This window comes from Pteropus alecto, unplaced genomic scaffold (genome assembly GCF_000325575.1).
Source record: "Pteropus alecto unplaced genomic scaffold, ASM32557v1 scaffold146, whole genome shotgun sequence".
NCBI lineage: Eukaryota > Metazoa > Chordata > Mammalia > Chiroptera > Pteropodidae > Pteropus > Pteropus alecto.
Genome location: NW_006442107.1, coordinates 33,848,306 through 33,865,979, shown reverse-complemented (window position 1 = coordinate 33,865,979; position 17,674 = coordinate 33,848,306). Strand labels below are relative to the sequence as shown.

The 17,674-nt window shown below is 37.7% G+C and overlaps 1 protein-coding gene across 6 annotated transcripts in view; it reads left to right on the top strand.

Moving 5' to 3' along the window:
- PIEZO2 (piezo type mechanosensitive ion channel component 2) overlaps window positions 1-17,674 on the top strand; it is a 378,661-nt gene that overhangs the window by 349,246 nt on the left and 11,741 nt on the right. For 5 of the 6 annotated variants that reach the window (XM_015595755.2, XM_015595756.2, XM_015595758.2 and 2 more), the window contains 7 exons: window positions 2,466-2,648; window positions 5,747-5,999; window positions 7,119-7,251; window positions 8,454-8,601; window positions 8,699-8,913; window positions 13,519-13,677; window positions 15,467-15,614. In XM_015595755.2, the coding sequence (XP_015451241.1) occupies window positions 2,466-2,648; window positions 5,747-5,999; window positions 7,119-7,251; window positions 8,454-8,601; window positions 8,699-8,913; window positions 13,519-13,677; window positions 15,467-15,614 (1,239 nt within the window). The remainder of the gene's footprint in view (window positions 1-2,465; window positions 2,649-5,746; window positions 6,000-7,118; window positions 7,252-8,453; window positions 8,602-8,698; window positions 8,914-13,518; window positions 13,678-15,466; window positions 15,615-17,674) is intronic. The other variant, XM_015595757.2, reaches the window with a different exon arrangement.

Sequence of the window (17,674 nt, the reverse complement as noted above, 5' to 3'; positions counted from 1 at the left end):
ATCAACACACAAAGTTATATAATTATCCTCTTAAAAATCTGAATGACTAAAAGGGTGAATTGCCAGACATTTTCCATCACTTGTGAGAGTACAAGAGACACTCTGCCCTATTGTATAGACCTGCTTTCCTAGACTATTAAATAGATAGAAGATCTCAAATTCCTATGACAACCATAAAATCAAAAATAAAGGGGAGCTCTATAGATTTTGTGCCTTGTGTTTAGGTTTGTGAAGAAAGCTAATGTTCTTACCTGGCTCATAAGAAAAGGTTTTCACTAACAATGGTACTGTAATTACTTCTTAAAGGATAGTACTCATGATGGACGTACTGTTAGAGTCTGGAAATTTATAAGTAATTCAACAGTAAAATGAAAACAAAGTTTATGTTAAATCATCACAAAAGTATTCAGTTTAAAGTATTGATATCCTGTATCTTATTTCCATAATAAAAATAGAAGATTTAAAGCCAAATATATATCTATTGCTTTAATTAGCCTGTCCATCACAACCTTGCTAAAATAATTGTTCTTGAATATTACTTCTATTGCATCATTTCATGATCCAGGACATAAATGATGCCCTATTTGGGGAATGAGTACTTTCTCTAACACCTCCATGGGAGGCTATTTCTCACCTAGGAGTAAAGTAAGAGCAGATACTGAGACTGTGGAAAAGAGAACAAGAGCTATTTATACACCACTGTTATCTTAAAAATAAAATCTTCCAGGTTAAGTTAAATTTGTGTTCTCCATTTTTTTTCTGGCACACTGAGGAGTGAAAAAGGAGGAAATTAAGTTGATGTTAATTGACTCCATAACGTGAACTATGTGCCAAAATCCGAGAACTACACTTGGCATGAGAATACAATAAGTTTAAAAGAAAAAACCAAAAAGCTGTTTCTGTTTTCCAGTGGCTCCCAAACTAATGTGGCAGGCAGATATGATGTAAACAAAAAATTGCCCTATAGTGGATTCAAACCTGCATTAGAGACTGTATATGAGTTAGACAGATGCTGTGCCTCATACAGCCTGAGGCACAGCATCCGTGGGGTCGAGAGAAATTAGAAATCACAGCAACTTCTCGGTGGAAGAGAACTTAGAACTGAGTCTTGAGGGATGAGTGCAAGGTAACCAAAGGAAGAAAAGCAAAGGGAATAACCTAAGCAAAGAAACAAAGGCATGAGACATCCTGGCAATTACTAAAAATGACAGGTGGCTTATGATGGCTGGAAGGCAGGCTATGAGTGGAAAGTGCAGCAGAAGGAGCTTGGGAATGCTCCTTCTTGGGCATGCTCAGGACTTATCTCATTGGCATTGAAGGATTTGAACAGGAGCATGACTCAATCGGATTTGTGTTTTTGCAAGTTTTTATACAGAAAGTGGAGGCATAAAGACCAGCTAGGAAACTATTTTAACTGTCTGAGTGTAGTGGCAATGAGGTTGAAGATGAGTGGGTAAATAAGGGTTTAGTAATTGCCTAAAACTATATGGGGTATGAGGGAGAAGGGATGGAACAAGGATAACCTCCAGGTTTCTGCTTTGGCATTTGGTATGTGGGGATGCTGTCCACTAAGATAAGAAACACAGGACTGTTCTTTGCAGAAGTTTGACTAAGAAGACATGAGAGAGAGGAAAAGAGCTAAAGGGAGACTCTAGGTCAAGAGAGGACCTACAAAAGTATTTTTTACTGATGAATTGCAGTGAACTATTGATGATATAGACATTGGAGGTATGCTTAAATGAAACTCATCAATTTTCTCATTAGGCTTTCTTCTACTTCTCTACAACATTTATACCCTGAACTAGTTACCAGCACAACTTGCCAGTTTGTTTCATTTACTTTTATTTCTTCTCGAGAAGAAATTCCAGTGAGCAATAAAGTAGTGAGAAGGAAGAGATTGGAGTAAAGTGAAAATTGTGTACATCAAAACTGTGAACTGTGTGATATGCTATAGAAAGTCATCAGCATATGAGAGAAGAGAGCAAGAGAATAAGAAAGAAACAGAGAATACTTATAAAAAATATCAGAAAAAAACCATGTTCATAAAGATTACAAATTACAGCAATACATAAAATATAAAGATATAAACATTATTCTATTTGTTGGTCTTTATTACCATATTTAAATAGCTGCATAATAATATAAATATCAATTAAATCAGTATAAATTAGCCAACTCTTCAAAAATGGAGGAAATCGCTTAAGCAGTGTCATGATAGATCTATGGGCCTGATAGATCTGTCTGGCCCTGATACATCTATGCTCAGAGGCACTTGTAAGAGTAAGATTTAGCTCCTGTTCTAAAGTCAATGGTCTGTAAGAATGATAATGTTATTATTCCACATAACTGTATGTACACCTATCATCAAAACTATGAAATGAATTTTTCTTAATTTTTTATATCACTGTTTCTCCTATATAACTATACTTAAAAGGAGTAATTTTTTTTCTGTCATCCGTGTGTAGGTGACAATTGTGGTCAAGTATTTCTTCCAATTTGGGTTTTTTCCCTGGAATAAGCAAGTGGAATTGCACAAGGATAAACCTTACCACCCACCTAATATCATAGGCGTGGAAAAGAAAGAAGGTTATGTTCTTTATGATCTCATTCAGCTCCTGGCTCTTTTCTTCCATCGATCAATTTTGAAGGTACTGCACATTAACAGTTAACCAGCACATGTTGATAATTGCAGTCCCTATAATATACCTGGAGAAGGTGAACATTAGGATTGGCAGTGAGACCTGAGACCAGTGGGTAGCATCTACTTGTATGCTCTATTTTTAAAAACAGTTATATTCATTTTCTCCAACACTCCATGCTCAATAATGTCACTTGTAATAAATCTGAAAGAAAATTACCTCATTTTCCTACCCTGGTTTGAACACATAATAATTAATCCATGAGAATTGCTTGAATGGTGTCCAATATCTTAATGCCTGATATGCTAAATTCTACTCCTAGTTCAAGCCAGCAAGAGAGCTACAGTTTGGAGTGGATCATATTTCCTCTCATCTCCATCCCAATCTCTCCCTACCTTCTTCTAGTAGCATTGTTTTTATTGGGTAGTTTCTTGTCATGAAACCATAGCTTAGTGAGAAACTGTACATTAAATGGTCTGGTAAAGCCGGTGCTATGCTTCCTGAGAGCTTACTGTTGAGAAAGACATTGATCACGCTGTTCTGGGAAGACTTGCCTGCAGAGGACCTTCTCAGGTTCAATAACTCTTGTCATCCTCCTGAGCAACTGTGTGAGATTTTTCTTCTTGCATACTGTGAACTATTAGCTAAGCTTGTAAATATGTAAAATATGCCACTTGGTGACAAAAATTAGAAATTATTGCATAGCATATATTTTATATGTTGATATGCCTATTGTCACAACCTTACTTTTTTCTTTTACTTTAACCTGTCTCCTTTTAGAAAACATGTTAAATTTATTTTATCAAATGGTATCTTTATTAGTTCCTTTTTAGGACAGGCTTGACCTAAGTTAATATATACACACATATATATACATGCACACAAACATATGTAACAGTGTGTTCGACTTCTGTCCTACTCAGTGGGGTATTTCAAACTGGGTTCATCTTCATAAACCTTTGGTCAAGATCTCCACTCTATATTCTGTCACCTTGCAAAGTAACCAAGTCCCTAATCTTCCGTTTTGGGGGATCTTACCTAGGTCATTAGATCATGATAGGTTTGCAAAAGTATGTTATCCAAGCAAACCAGTTAGCAAAGTTGAATTTGTCCAAATGCTCCAGTTCTTCTGATGAATATGTTAATTACCTGAATTAATATAATTTACTAGTTATTTGTATGCATATAGCAATAAAAATATTAACCTTATATTTTTAGTTCTGGAAAGTAGTTTAAATTTTAGCATTTAAAACATGATGGTATAATTTTGGCCACTCTAGAATTCCCTTGCAACTTTTGTATCCTTTTGCATGTCATTAAAAATTTTTTTAGAAACCTCTAGGCATTTTTACTATTTTTTATCAATGTTCAAATGGTTTAACAGATATAATACTGTATTTAAAGTATATAATAAACAAAATTTTGGTGTTTCATACTAATATTCTGATTTCTTCTCAGAAAATTTCATTTATATGGTGAATGTATATGAGATTTGAGATGCTATTATGCTGAAATTTCAGCTAATGATATTAAAAATACTTTTTGGAATGAAAAATCTTTTTATAAGAAGACTAAACTACCCTACAGCTTTTGAAAAAAAAAGACAAGCCTCTTATAGAATGCTGCTGTGGAAATCAAATAATGAAAACTATGTAGAAGTTTGAAAAGTGGTTAAAACTATCATATTCAGTATTATTTGCTGAAATTTTATAAATAATTGAAAGTATTAACAAACTTAAATATACTACTAAGAAAGCAGGGGGAAATCTAAATATGTTGCGATATTGGCAAAAGACAAAATGACTTTTAAAATGATATGAAAGAAATCAGTATAAATTGAAAAATCCCATTATGAACACCTAAAATGTTTGTTTATAAAAATACATTTATTTAATATGTTTAAAAAATAATACGTCTATAAATAAACATTTAAGAATAATCTATAAATTAGGTGACTTTGTCTTTTGATGAATCAATTATTCTTCAAGTTGGTTTTTGATCAACGACCCATTTTTGGCAAATTGGCCTGGAGCTCATATTCTCTAAATTAGAGCACATGTTGGAGGGAAGACTGGGTAAGGTCTTAGGGAATAATCGCAGAGCTTGGCAGTCTGAGCACTCGGGAGGCAGTGACCTCATTGGGGAGCTTTGTCCAACAGCAGCAAGGTTATCATAAGGGTGACTTACAGTCCAGGTAGCATCTTGGTCCAGCAAGGTCCCTAGTTTCTCAGCAAAGTCCCTGGTTTCTCAGCCTCTTTTTCTGCTGTTATTTCTCCCTTATTTATCATCCCCCCTTATCCCATTTCCTTGAAGCAAACCCAGGTTCTGCATCAAAATTTCTGTCTCACATGTGGGCCAACACTGAATAAGGTATTTGCAGCTCTGTTTCTGAGTCAGACATGGATACTTCAAGGGTTCACATCTTGTTGTTTAGGCTAGGGGAGGGACAGCATTATTATTCAAGTACAGATACTTGGTGAACATGGGGCAGCGGAGCTAAACTCACCCACTGATACTTCAAGTTGATACTTCAAATGCTAGCTGTAAGCATAGAGAGATGTGTCCTGGAAAGCACGTTCACTCAAGGAACAAGTTAAGTGATTATAATTTCATTTTACTCTATTTGCCAAACATCACCTGTCTCCACCTCAATTAATTAGCCAAACTCTGATCATCTACACTCACCCATATCCATTCTACAGAAACCATCATAAAATTAGAGATAATAATCTTTCTTAGAATTCTTTCCCCTTCCTTGGTTATCTAAGCATTTTTTAAATTTCAGCTTTATTTGGGGGTGTAATCAACAAATAAAATTGTAAAATATTTAAAGTGTACATTAGATAAATGTATATGTTGTGAAAGGATTCTTCCTTCTAGTTAATTAACACATCTGTCACTTCACATATGCATTTTTCTTTTTATGAGAACATTTAAGTTCCACTCTCTTAGCAAACTTCAGTTATTCAATACAGTATTATCAACTACAGTTACTCTATTTTTTCTAATCTTGGGGGGGCAGTTTGTTGGATGAGACATTGTAGAGCAGAATACCAGCTCCCTTTCCTCAAATGGCAATCTGAATTATTCCTTCCCATGCCTCTCAGTGCCACGGCTTATGGGATGAAGATGACATCACCGACAGTGGTACCGACAAGGAAGAATCAGATGATGAGTTGTCCCTCAGTCATGGTAGAAGGGCCTCCTCTGATTCTCTGAAATCCATCAACCTGGCTGCTTCCACAGAGTCAATACACGTGTCCTTCCCTGAGCAGCCAACAGCCGTCCGGAGGAAACGCTCTGGCAGCAGCTCCCAGATATCCTGCAGATCCAGCTTTTCTTCAAATAGGTCCCAAAGAGGTATCCATCACATGGTATCCTTGGGCTGGAATAACACCCTGAGGTGTCTTGTTTTTCTGGTGCTGGTGGGTCTGGGGCAGAGGAAGCACTTTGAAATCAAACAGACCCAAGTTCAAATTCTAATTCAGCTATGTGTGTGACCTGAGACAGTCACATCATTACTCCAAACGTCTGATTCCTTCCTGAGACAGAGATTTCAGATAATTGTGAAAAGTGACCAGCACATGCCTAGTACCTAGTAAGTACTGGGCACATGATAGTTTTTAAAATCCTCTCTAGAGATTCTGCTGGGTGTGTCCAGTGTGCTGTGAATCACGATTTATTTCAAAATATATATTTCAAAAAACATATTTAGGTTTTATTGATGGGAACTTTTTAGCCACACCATCTACTAATTTTCTCTATTAGTTACTAAACAGTATAATCAGAAGGTAGATACGCCTTTGGTGCTTATATTTATAGCGCTCATGTTTGAAGCTTACCAAACACTTGTACAATCATAAGCTGCATAATGACTTTTCAGTCACTGAAGGACTGCAGGTACGATGGTAGCATACCATACAGTCTAGGTGTGTAGTAGGCTATTCCATCTAGGTTTGTATAAGTGTACTCTATGATGTTCTCATAACCATAAAATTGCCTACTGACACATTTCTTAGAACATATTCCCATTGTTAATTGGCGCGTGTCTATCTTCAGAATATACTTTTCAGGGAGATGCTGGCAAGTCATCTTATATTAATTTTACAGTTAAAGGAATCAGGATGTGAGAAAAGGGGTGGGTCATGGACCCAATCTGGAAAACCTGCAACTTAGGACCCCAATTAGCACTGTAAAAGCTGTTCTTCCTATGTGTTTCTTCTTGGCACAAAGATCACATAATAATCGTGGAAAGAATCAGCGTTGGGTGTAAAAACTCACAGATGTGTTTTACTATAGAAGCAGAGTTGAGACAGCAAATTTCAAATTGTCAGTCACTGTTCTCACAGGCACCTGTGTGTTCTTACCTAGAAACAATTTTAAGCCATCCCTCTGCCATATGGGCCCCAGGGACTCCTGTGATATCTTTGTCAACGAGCCCATACCTCACAGTGCGTCTTGGTTTCTTTTTATTTCTAGGCAGCACAAGCACTCGAAACAGCAGTCAAAAAGGAAGCAGTGTTTTGAGCATCAAGCGAAAAAGCAAAAAAGAACTGTATATGGAAAAGCTTCAAGAACATTTAATCAAAGCAAAAGCATTTACCATAAAGAAGTGGGTGCATGAAAACACTTGGATTGTGGGCTTTATTTTAGGGCTGGGCAACTTTGGGAAATATTGATAACAATTATTTCACATAAACCATAAATGAAGAGCAGAGAAGTGATTTCTCATATCACAGACATCGCCTTCTAAAGGCAGAATTAAAGGACCCATTATTGTATTGTTTTTAAAAATCACTTTTCAATAAGTATGATTCATTTTTATATCTATAAACACAACTTTCTATTCGAACAGGATAAATAAGTAATTTCTGGAGCTCACAGTAGATAATGCCAGGCATTATCATGGTAAAGTCTAATTGGACAGAGGAATTTGATGTCAAAACTGTCAGGGCCTTAGAAATATACTTTCATCTTAGGGGAAACTGAGACACATGGTGGAGAAATGGTTTGTTCATTGTCATATAGCCAGTCTCCAACAAAATGCACAGGTCCCTCCCAAGTGTCAGGGATGCAGACAAGCAGCAGATGAGATATGAGAATGGAGAACATGCAGCAGGGCTGTCCCTGAACGTAGGTTGAGACCAAGAGAGCCGTCCACACTTGAACATGGCCTTGAATTGAAGGCGGAACCCAGAGCACAATAAAGATAGGGCAGAAGCCGAACAGACAAGCCAGAGCCAGGACAACATGGTAATAAAGGATATAGTGAGATGAGCTCAAAAGCCCAAGGCACTACCTGAGAACCAGGAGAGGTCCAGGACCCAAAAAGGATAGAGACAGGACTGCCTGATGACGACCCGGTCTAAGCGAATCAGGTCTAAGCGCCCTCATGTGTTCCCATTTATCTCTCACCCCAGCCCTGTGCCTCAGGTCTTATTATTACCTACACTTTATAGAAGAGGAAACAAAAGCATGGAGAATTAAGTAGCGGCTCAAAGTCTCACAAGAGGAAATTAGGTGACAAACCAGGCATCTAAATTCTGGGGCTTTATACCACTCTATTGCATTTCAGGCAAGAGAAAAGTTTTATGGTCCCATCGGGAAAAAGGGCTGCAGTCCCTACCTTGGCAATGAACTCTTATACCCTCTGTTAGAGCAGGAGCTGCCCCCAGCAGGACTGTCCTGAGGCTGAGAGAGGGCAGTGTGTCCTGGTTGTAAAGAGGAATGTATAGGAACAGCACAATTGCAGTAGCTGGTCATTTCTCCCATCCTGCCCCTTCTGAAGCAAGTGGATGGGGTTTTTTCTTGCAGGACTCTGCAAATATATGTGCCCATCAGACAGTTCTTCTACAACCTCATCCACCCAGACTACAGCGCTGTGACCGACGTGTATGTGCTTATGTTCTTGGCTGACACTGTTGACTTCATCATCATTGTCTTTGGCTTTTGGGCTTTTGGGGTAGGTTGAGAGTGAAGGCCACCATACATCTACTGACTAATAATGATGCTGTCCTGTGAAATGCCACTCGGACCTGAACCTGTTGTTTTCTTCCCAGAAACACTCAGCAGCGGCAGACATCACCTCTTCACTGTCTGAGGACCAGGTCCCCGGGCCTTTTCTGGTAATGGTCCTCATTCAGTTTGGAACCATGGTGGTGGACCGAGCACTGTACCTCAGGAAGACGGTACTGGGAAAGGTTATTTTCCAGGTGATTCTTGTGTTTGGAATTCACTTCTGGATGTTCTTCATCTTGCCCGGTGTGACTGAGAGGTAAGGTCTCTGGAACCTGGAGCCACGGGTCACGTTAATGCAACATATTCATAAGGTTATCACTCCATATGCATCAGCACAGTAGAATCACCAGGTAAAGGCAGCGGCATAGCAGAACAGCCCCTCTGGTGGGAAATGTTAGAGGTTTTAATTAATATGGATCCAAAGTGTGAATTGACTCCTCGAAAATATTTTTATTACATGTTTATTTGCATTTATAGAAATATGGTTGTCAGAAGAAGAGAGGTGACGACCTTAAGGATCAGAGCAAACCTAGGGTTCTTATTTTGTGATTGTCTTTACACCTTAGTAGATACAGAGATAAATTGGAACATAGTTTTGGGATGAAAGGACATGAGACTGTGCCATTGAGAAGTGGATGAAAAAAATGGAGAATGTTTAACTGGTAGAATAAAGTCTAGAGGGACAGTGTATGTGTCGGGGGCAGATGATAACAGTGTCTGCCTCATAGGGTAGTTGTGATGGTTAAATGTAATGCTGTTTGGAAAGCTCCTGGCACAGTCTCAGCACAGAGGGAAGGAGGTGGGCAGACCCACAATGCCATGACACTGCTGCTGTTGCTGTAACTATTACTGCTGGTTAGATGGGATGGAGATGGGAGATTTAAAAGGACCAGCCTAAAGTTTGATAAGAAAAGTCCTGGTAAGATCCTAGGAGGTAGCTGGCTGCCATCTTTCCTTCTATCACCTTGAACCCTAATCATCCTCTGTATTGACCTTCAATTCCCAAAAGGCACCATGTCCTCCCAAATCTCAAAGCCCTTCTGGCCCTCCCCTTCTCTCCCATCTCCAACCTGCAGTGCCTCATCCTCCTTACTCTTTAGACCCCACACCTCCACCCATAACAGTACTTGGGACCAACTTGGTGCTTAATGCATGAACAAATAAATGTGTCAATCAGTAACAGAAAAACAAGGGCTATAGCTATAACAGGAACTATCATCTCTGTTAGGTTATAAAAGTAAAGGGTCCACAGAAAGGAACTATAGAATTGTCCAATTAATGTAATCGAAATGATATTTTTAATAAGCATATTAAAAAGTCTTTGTATGTAACATTAATTTGATCTTTTTCTCATACCTCAGAGTCATTTATAGCCACGCCTTATGAATAACATGTCGACGAGGCTGGCTAATAGCATTTTTTGGAGGTGTGAATGGAAAGTAATGAAAACAGATTTTGCCTATGTGGCTTATAAACCAACCGAAGTGTAGTTCCTAAGAGAAAATCCAAATCTGGTCTAACAAAACTGGAACAAATTGTCCATTCTCACTTGAATGTTTAGGCTTTGAACTTTGGATTTTAATATAGGAATTATTGCTTCGTAATAATAAATGATGACAATGCAAGATATTTTAAAAGGAAAAATGATTATTTCTTTTTAGTCTAAAGTAGAACTAACTAAATAAAGGATTGTTACCTAGAAATCTCCCAATAGCCCAGTAAGTCTCCTGTTCCACACTGTATGTTGGGGAGTAAACATATATCAGATGATAAAATTAATTCAGATTAAGGCAAGCTGTTTGTAAAAATATTAGAATTTGCTCATGAAAATGTTATGTCATCTTTGCTAGTCTTTAAAATAGAATAAATATAATTTTCTCTATAAATATTTAGTTATAGCTATCTCTCAATTCAGATAAATAAACCCAATTCAACACCCATGGTAGTTGGATGATGAATGTTGATAATTTCTCTGACATTCAAAAGCATCGAATAGGCATTCTCTACCAGGCCTTGTAGAAACTCGTGCTTCCAGAAATTTAGCAATGGCAAAGCCCTAGAGAGACACTTTAGCAGGATCAAATCACCAAATAGTTTCCTTGCTCCTGCCTGTATTAATTTACTATTGCTGCCGGAACAAATCACCACACCTTTAGGGCTAAAAACAATAAAATTTATCATCTTACAGTTCTGGAGGTCAGGAGTTTGACACAGGTCTCACTGGACTAAAACCAAGGTGTCAGCAAGGCTGCCTTTCTTTCTAAAGACTAGAGGAGAAGCCACTTCCCTGCATTTTCCAGTTTCTAGAGGTGCCCACATTCCTTGGCTCATGGCCCCTTTCTCCATCTTCAAAACAAGCAACAAAGGGTCCTTTTCTAATCACATCTCTCTGACTCCCCTATTGTTAAGTCTCCCTCTGACCACAGCTGAAAAAGATTCTCACTCTTTAAGGACTCACTGATAATCTAGGATGTGCTCCCCATCTCAAGGTCCTTAACCTTAATTACATCTGCAAAGTCCACTTTGCCACATAAGGTAACATATTCATAGGTTCTGAGGATTAGGACATACACGTCTTGGTGTGCGTGTGTGGGGGGCGGGGGAGAGTGTCATTATTCTGTCTACCACACTGTCCTACCAGCCTTTTAAAGAGATTAACAACATAGCAACACCTTCCAAACCAAAGAGAGCTGAAATGTTTGTTTCACCTGAATGAATGAAAGCTTTTCCTATGGTGACTTATAGTCACATATATTCAAATCAATTTTACATTTACCTGCTATGTCCAGAGCAGTAAACCGGGTAAAAAGGAACATGATGTCAACATGAATAAAGCATGTACTTATCCCCAAGTGGGAAGGCCCATACAATGGGCTGCCAGGGCTCAAGGCTCTGTGATAATCACAAAACTATGGCCACAGCGATCATATCTCTGCTAGATGTCACCTTTAAGCTTCATCTGATAGCTATTCCTAGCAAAACAAATTATTTTATCTTTATTTTTGGATATTTAATTCAAGATATGTTAGGATTGGTGAGCCTTCTGTCTTCATTGCCAGCATGTCAGTGATAACATAATTCCTTGACATTTCAAATCGTGCTGCCATTACTTAACATCCAAAATTCATTTTTCTCCTTCAAATATTGTTACTGAAAATTTAATTCATTATTGTGCAAATAAAAACATTTATTATAGTCATACTTTCTAAATCCTTTTCAAAACAAGAAAAGAATAAAGGAAAAAATAGATTAGGAGTCTTTTAAGCTACGCAGATGAACGCTATGGCTACTAGTCATAGTATTGAGCATTAGGAAGCTCAAGTATCTTGAATAATTAATCTGATAAATGTCTTTTTCTATGGATATGCACATTATTTAGTCCACAAACATTCAGGGGTTACCTGCAATCTACAAAGCACTGTGCGGTGGGTGCTGAGGGAGACGTAAAGATGAGTAAGGCATGACTTCAGCCTCCAGCGATAAAACATGTAGACACCACCAAATAAATCTTCCAGTGTAAGATAATGTTAATGTTTCCACTTAGGCTTAACTTGATTACTTCAGGAACTACAGATTAGCTATAACTTATTCCAATTGACACACTTATAGGTTGTAAGAGGAAAAAAAATCAATGGATAAAACATGGGCTTGTCCTTTCATAAGGCATAGAAGGCAATGCAGTTTTATGACATTGACTATAACTTTGATAGCTATAGAAGAATTCTTCTTGCAATTTTCATATTAATTACCTATAAAATCTAAGGGTATATCTCTAGAGAACTAAAAGAACATTCTCTCTTAATATTCTACCAGTGTAAACAGTTCCTAAAAAGAGTGAGGCAATGAATAGCTGAATGAGCTCTCTGTAAAGGATTTGATATTTTTATTGATAACTTGTCAAGTGCTAGTTTATGGTTAAATATAGTTAAATGAATACATTAGGTCCTGAAATACCAAAGCTAGGTTTCTCTATAGGGGAAACATTTGTAAGCAATATTGTTGAGTTCTTTAGCTGTTGAGATCTACATAGAGGCTCCTAGGGCTCCCAGACACATAGGCCCATGCATTCCTGGCTTGTTCTTAGATCTTGTCAACTAAAGAATAGCTATTTTCAGTTAAAAATAATACATGGTTTCTTCTAATAATAAAATTCAAAGTTAAGACAGATCCAAAATATAATCTGAAGAACACTACAATGCTCATGCTTTAAGAAATTCAAGTACTGCCCTTAAATTAAACACAAGGAAGATTATACTTGGGTATTGCAAAGTCAAAAGTTTTTTTTTTTTATTTTCTTTTTAAAATTTGTACTGACCATGTTTAAGGCTTTTGAAGAATGCTGTACTTATTCAAAGTAAAAAAAAAAAAAAAGGTCCTATTGCTCATCATTCTTTGAAAATGTGTTCCAGATTTTTTCTAGTGTGAAATTTAGTTCCACTGTTTTTGCTCGAACTTATTCTAGCATTCATGAATCTCACAGTACTATGGTTGTACACTTTGTTTTTTCTTTGTTGAGCTTCAGTTTAAACCAGGGTAGCAGCAGCATTCACATTGTGAGAAAATGGTACTAGTAAATTTACTTAACAGTAATTTATTTTAAGTATGACTTAAACAACTGACTAATGCACTGATACCTTAGAGGTACCATTTATAAGATTTTTTTTTACTTATTAGATTTTATTACCCTAATTTTTACCTTTGACATGATCAACTATGTATAGAGAATTTCTTATAATTGAATTAAATATCAGAGGGGCAATTAGGGTGCTTGTTTGTTTGTTTGTTTTTAATCCTAAGCTGATATCCCTTTGTAGCTAAAGAGTATTCCTTTCCCTTACTTTTCTGAATTTTTATATTTTAGGAAATTCAGCCAAAACCTGGTTGCTCAGCTTTGGTACTTTGTAAAATGTGTTTACTTTGGGTTGTCTGCTTACCAAATCCGCTGTGGCTACCCAACACGAGTCCTGGGGAACTTCCTCACAAAGAGCTATAATTACGTCAACCTCTTCTTGTTTCAAGGGTAAGGATACTCTACGTTGTCACAGTCAGTGACACAAGGGAGGCTGGCAATTGAAAGGCATTTTGTTTCCTACAAAGGGGAAGTAACAAGAAGAGAATGAATGCTGATGTACAGCAATATAAGATCGTTATGGAACTCTTAAAATGTTAAAAGAACAGATATGCCTCTTGGAATACCTTTCTATGTGTAGTTGCCACACACCTAGCCAGGATGTTGTTTTAGGATCATTCATGTGGGTTAATTATCTGTTTCTGTATCCTGCATAATTACTGTGGTAATATTTTGGGATGAAAAATTGGGATACATGATCCTTAAGTATTAATATATTTCAGGGCACAATGGAAGAGAATATTTAGAGCTTGGACTTTTCCAAAATGCCTTCGGAATTTTGCAACTACAATAAGTCTTTTTAATATCCATTAAAAAGGGCCATTTATCCCCCCTAACATCAACCTGAATGCCACATAACTTGCTTATTCTTGATAGTAAGTTAGCTGCTCAAAGGAGAGGTATAGCTCTTACATATGAGAATTTCATTGGTAGCATCTCCTCTCTATTTCTTCAGAAATTAGACCATGGCATAAAGAGTCAGGCTGCTCCTGACATAGCTGGCTTCTAGTTAGCACCAGAAGTAGGGACTGGTGACTTAGTCACAAAAGAGGTGTTGAGCATGCTCAGATGTTGTGAACCTCCCTATATGGAACAGTGTTTCACTTAGTGCAGTCTGGTAGTGGGTGGGTGGGTGGAGAGATGGCTTATATTTATTCAAGGGGTTGAATTAATGCTCTCTTGACAATGCTGAGTAGCCTAAGGGAGAATTCCAAGTGGTAACCCAAGCTGCTGTGAAGGCTCTGGGATGAACCCAGGCCATCTAGTCTGAAGAAGTTCTGTGTTAGTAAAGAAACAAGGAACAGTCCCCAGACTCAAGAGGAACCCAAGTCAGCCCATTCCCAACTGAAATACAAGAGACTAAGTCAGAATACCATTAGCCTTCATCATCTAGTAAGTCCATCAGCTGTGGGCCCTACTGTGTGCCCTCAATAACATGTCCTGTTCCCTCTGATGTCTCTTTTGCCTTCATCTTTCACTTACCAGGTGTATTGCCTTCCTTAGCTCATTCAACAGCAAAGCCCCCACAAAGTCAATAATCCTATGGCCAACAGATTCTTGTAACATGAACAAATAAATGTTTCAAAAAGTTAAATTATGGTTATTTGCAGATTATATGATCTTATATAGAAAATTCTAAAGACTCACCCAAATTTTTTGAAACTAATCAACTAATTCAGTAAAGTTGTAGGATATGAAAACAACATGCAGAAATCAGTTGTGTTTCTATATGCTAACAGCAAAACATCTGAAAAAGAAATAAAGAAAACTCTCCCATATACAATAGCATCAAAAACAATAAAACACAGAAATAAATTTAACCAAAGAAGTGAAAGATCTATACAATGAAAACTATAAGATTTTATAAAAGAAAAGGAATTGAAGAAGACACCTTCAAATTTATTTTAAAAGGGAATTCCTGCTTGTTAAGACCATCAGCAAAAAAAAAAAAGAAAAGAAAAGAAAAAAGAAAGGAATGGAAAATAGCAATCCATTTATCAGACTTATAATGAAAAGCAGTGTATCCCAAGTTGGATTTTACCATAAGGGTCACTGTGAGAATTTTTCCTAAGTCATAAGGGCTAAAACAATAAGGAAGTACATGAGCCCCCAGAGTTGGCTGGGTATTGGGGGCCATCCCACAACTACTATCTCTCTAACAAGACATGGTTTCTGCCAGGTTCCGTCTCGTTCCTTTTTTGACTGAGCTGAGGGCTGTGATGGACTGGGTGTGGACAGACACAACTTTGAGCCTCTCCAGCTGGATCTGTGTGGAGGACATCTATGCTCACATATTCATCCTAAAGTGTTGGCGGGAGTCAGAAAAAGTAAGCCAATAAAAATGCCTTATCCTTATTTGTTTCTCTTACATGCAGGCTAGTTATAAGATTAATGTGAACTTCTGCAAGTTTTGTGGCCAAATAAACAAATACAAAGGCAAAAACTACTAGGATCTATAAATGTCCCATTGTTTTCCACCCCATTAGAGTTGCAAATTTTGGAATCAATGCTGTCTTAGTCAGCGATAGTATCCAGATGTGTTCTTCTTTTGGCAACTGCATATTGTAGCTATTTTTAAAAGAAAAAAAAATGATATATTGCTGTGTGACCCAATAATCCTTAAATGGCTCATTCAGGAGTAGAAAGAATATGATACGGTGGAGAAAAGTGGACTCAGGCTCACCCCTTGACACACTCCTTGATGAAAGACAATGTAACTGCTTTGTGCAAATATTTAAAGTGCAAATATTATTTTTGTAGATTGAATGTGGATAGAATTACTATTATTTATTGGATTTTTCAAAAGTTTAACACATGAAACAGAAGCTTGTTGCATAATAGCAGTAGAAATATTTAAGCAACATTAGCTGAGATGGTGTGAAATGTCTTCTTTTTCTCATCTCATTATTATCGTCTTTGGACAAGTCCCCTCTAGTCCACATAATTTCTAATGTTTTTTGCAGTTTTCCTGGGGATTTCAGCTTTATAGTTATGGGGCCTATTGTACTGCGGCCTCTGTGTTTGTGGAGCTTATGGAAGTGAAGGAGATGGGGCTGGCAGTATATTTCAGATCATATTAGCTTGTCCTGATTTTTAAGGAATAAAAGAATTGATATAGTGACAGAGACTATGAGAGCCGATCTCATATGAATATTGACAGTAGAAATTGAAGTGGCAAAGGGTCTGGAAATCATAACATATGAGGAAAAATAGAAAGAAGCAAATATTGTTCAGTCTGAAGTAGAAAAAATGGGGGAGACCAAAAAAAGAGCTGTTTTTAACTTTTTGAAATATTGAAAAATAGATAAAAAATTCAAATTAATTTGTGAGATTCAAAAAGATAGTATTAAGACAAGTAGGCAAAAGCTCCAGTAAGTTTCAATGGAACATAGAGAACTTTCTAACAATCAGAGCTACCCCATTACAGATTGACTGCCTCAGGAGATGGTTGCTGAGAGGTACCCACATACACACAAAGTCACACAGAGGAGAATTTACATCGTGAAACTTCTGTGTGAGAAAGCACTAGGTCTGCTTCCAGCTCCTAGAGCCATTTATTAAACAGGTTTTATAGCAATTGTCTGTTGCTGCTAAAAATCTACCTCAAAACTTAGTGGTTTAAAAGTAACAACCATTTTATCTGCTCACAAACTATGGATACTATGGGTCCATAGTTTGGGCTGCTTGCTACTGGACACTCGGGCCTGGGATCATTCCTGTCACTGCCATTTTGAAGGGACCAAGTATAGGCAATGGAAAGGCAAGAGAGAGAGAGTCAGCTCAAAAGAGAGGCAAGTGAAGAGGATCACTTCAGAATGGAGAGGATCTGAACTTCTTTCAGATGGTAAGGAAAGGACCAGTAGAAAAAAGTAAAGTAAAACTTCTTAGCATCAGAGCCAAAAGAGGAAGGTCCAGATGAGGGCCTAGAAAGCACAGACTCAGAGGCATGAATCAACAAGTTGATAGTGGCAAAGAGGAACAACCATCCTACAGAAAGTTGGAGAAAGAGAGACGGTCAGTGAACAAACTCATGCCCGATAGCCTGTCTTCTCCATGAAATAGATGAATGCATCTATCGAGAGCAAGAGAGATGGCATTCCAAGACCAGAGGCTGCCCAAAGGGGCCCAGAAACTGTGGGATTCCTTTCTCTGGATGAACAGGAGAGGAGTTCTTAGAAGGGAGGGTTCTGAATCAGACCTCACATGACTGTCCCTCACAAATATAGGACCACCTTGCATGTGAGCAGCTATGGCTGCTCTATTTGTGAGCTCATGTATGTTACTGCCTTTGAGGGAAACAGGTGACCATCTTCTTAACACTGTAGTGAGGCAGTCACACCCGCTGCCATCTACTTTATAAAGGACAGGGTCATTCTGCCATAGAACT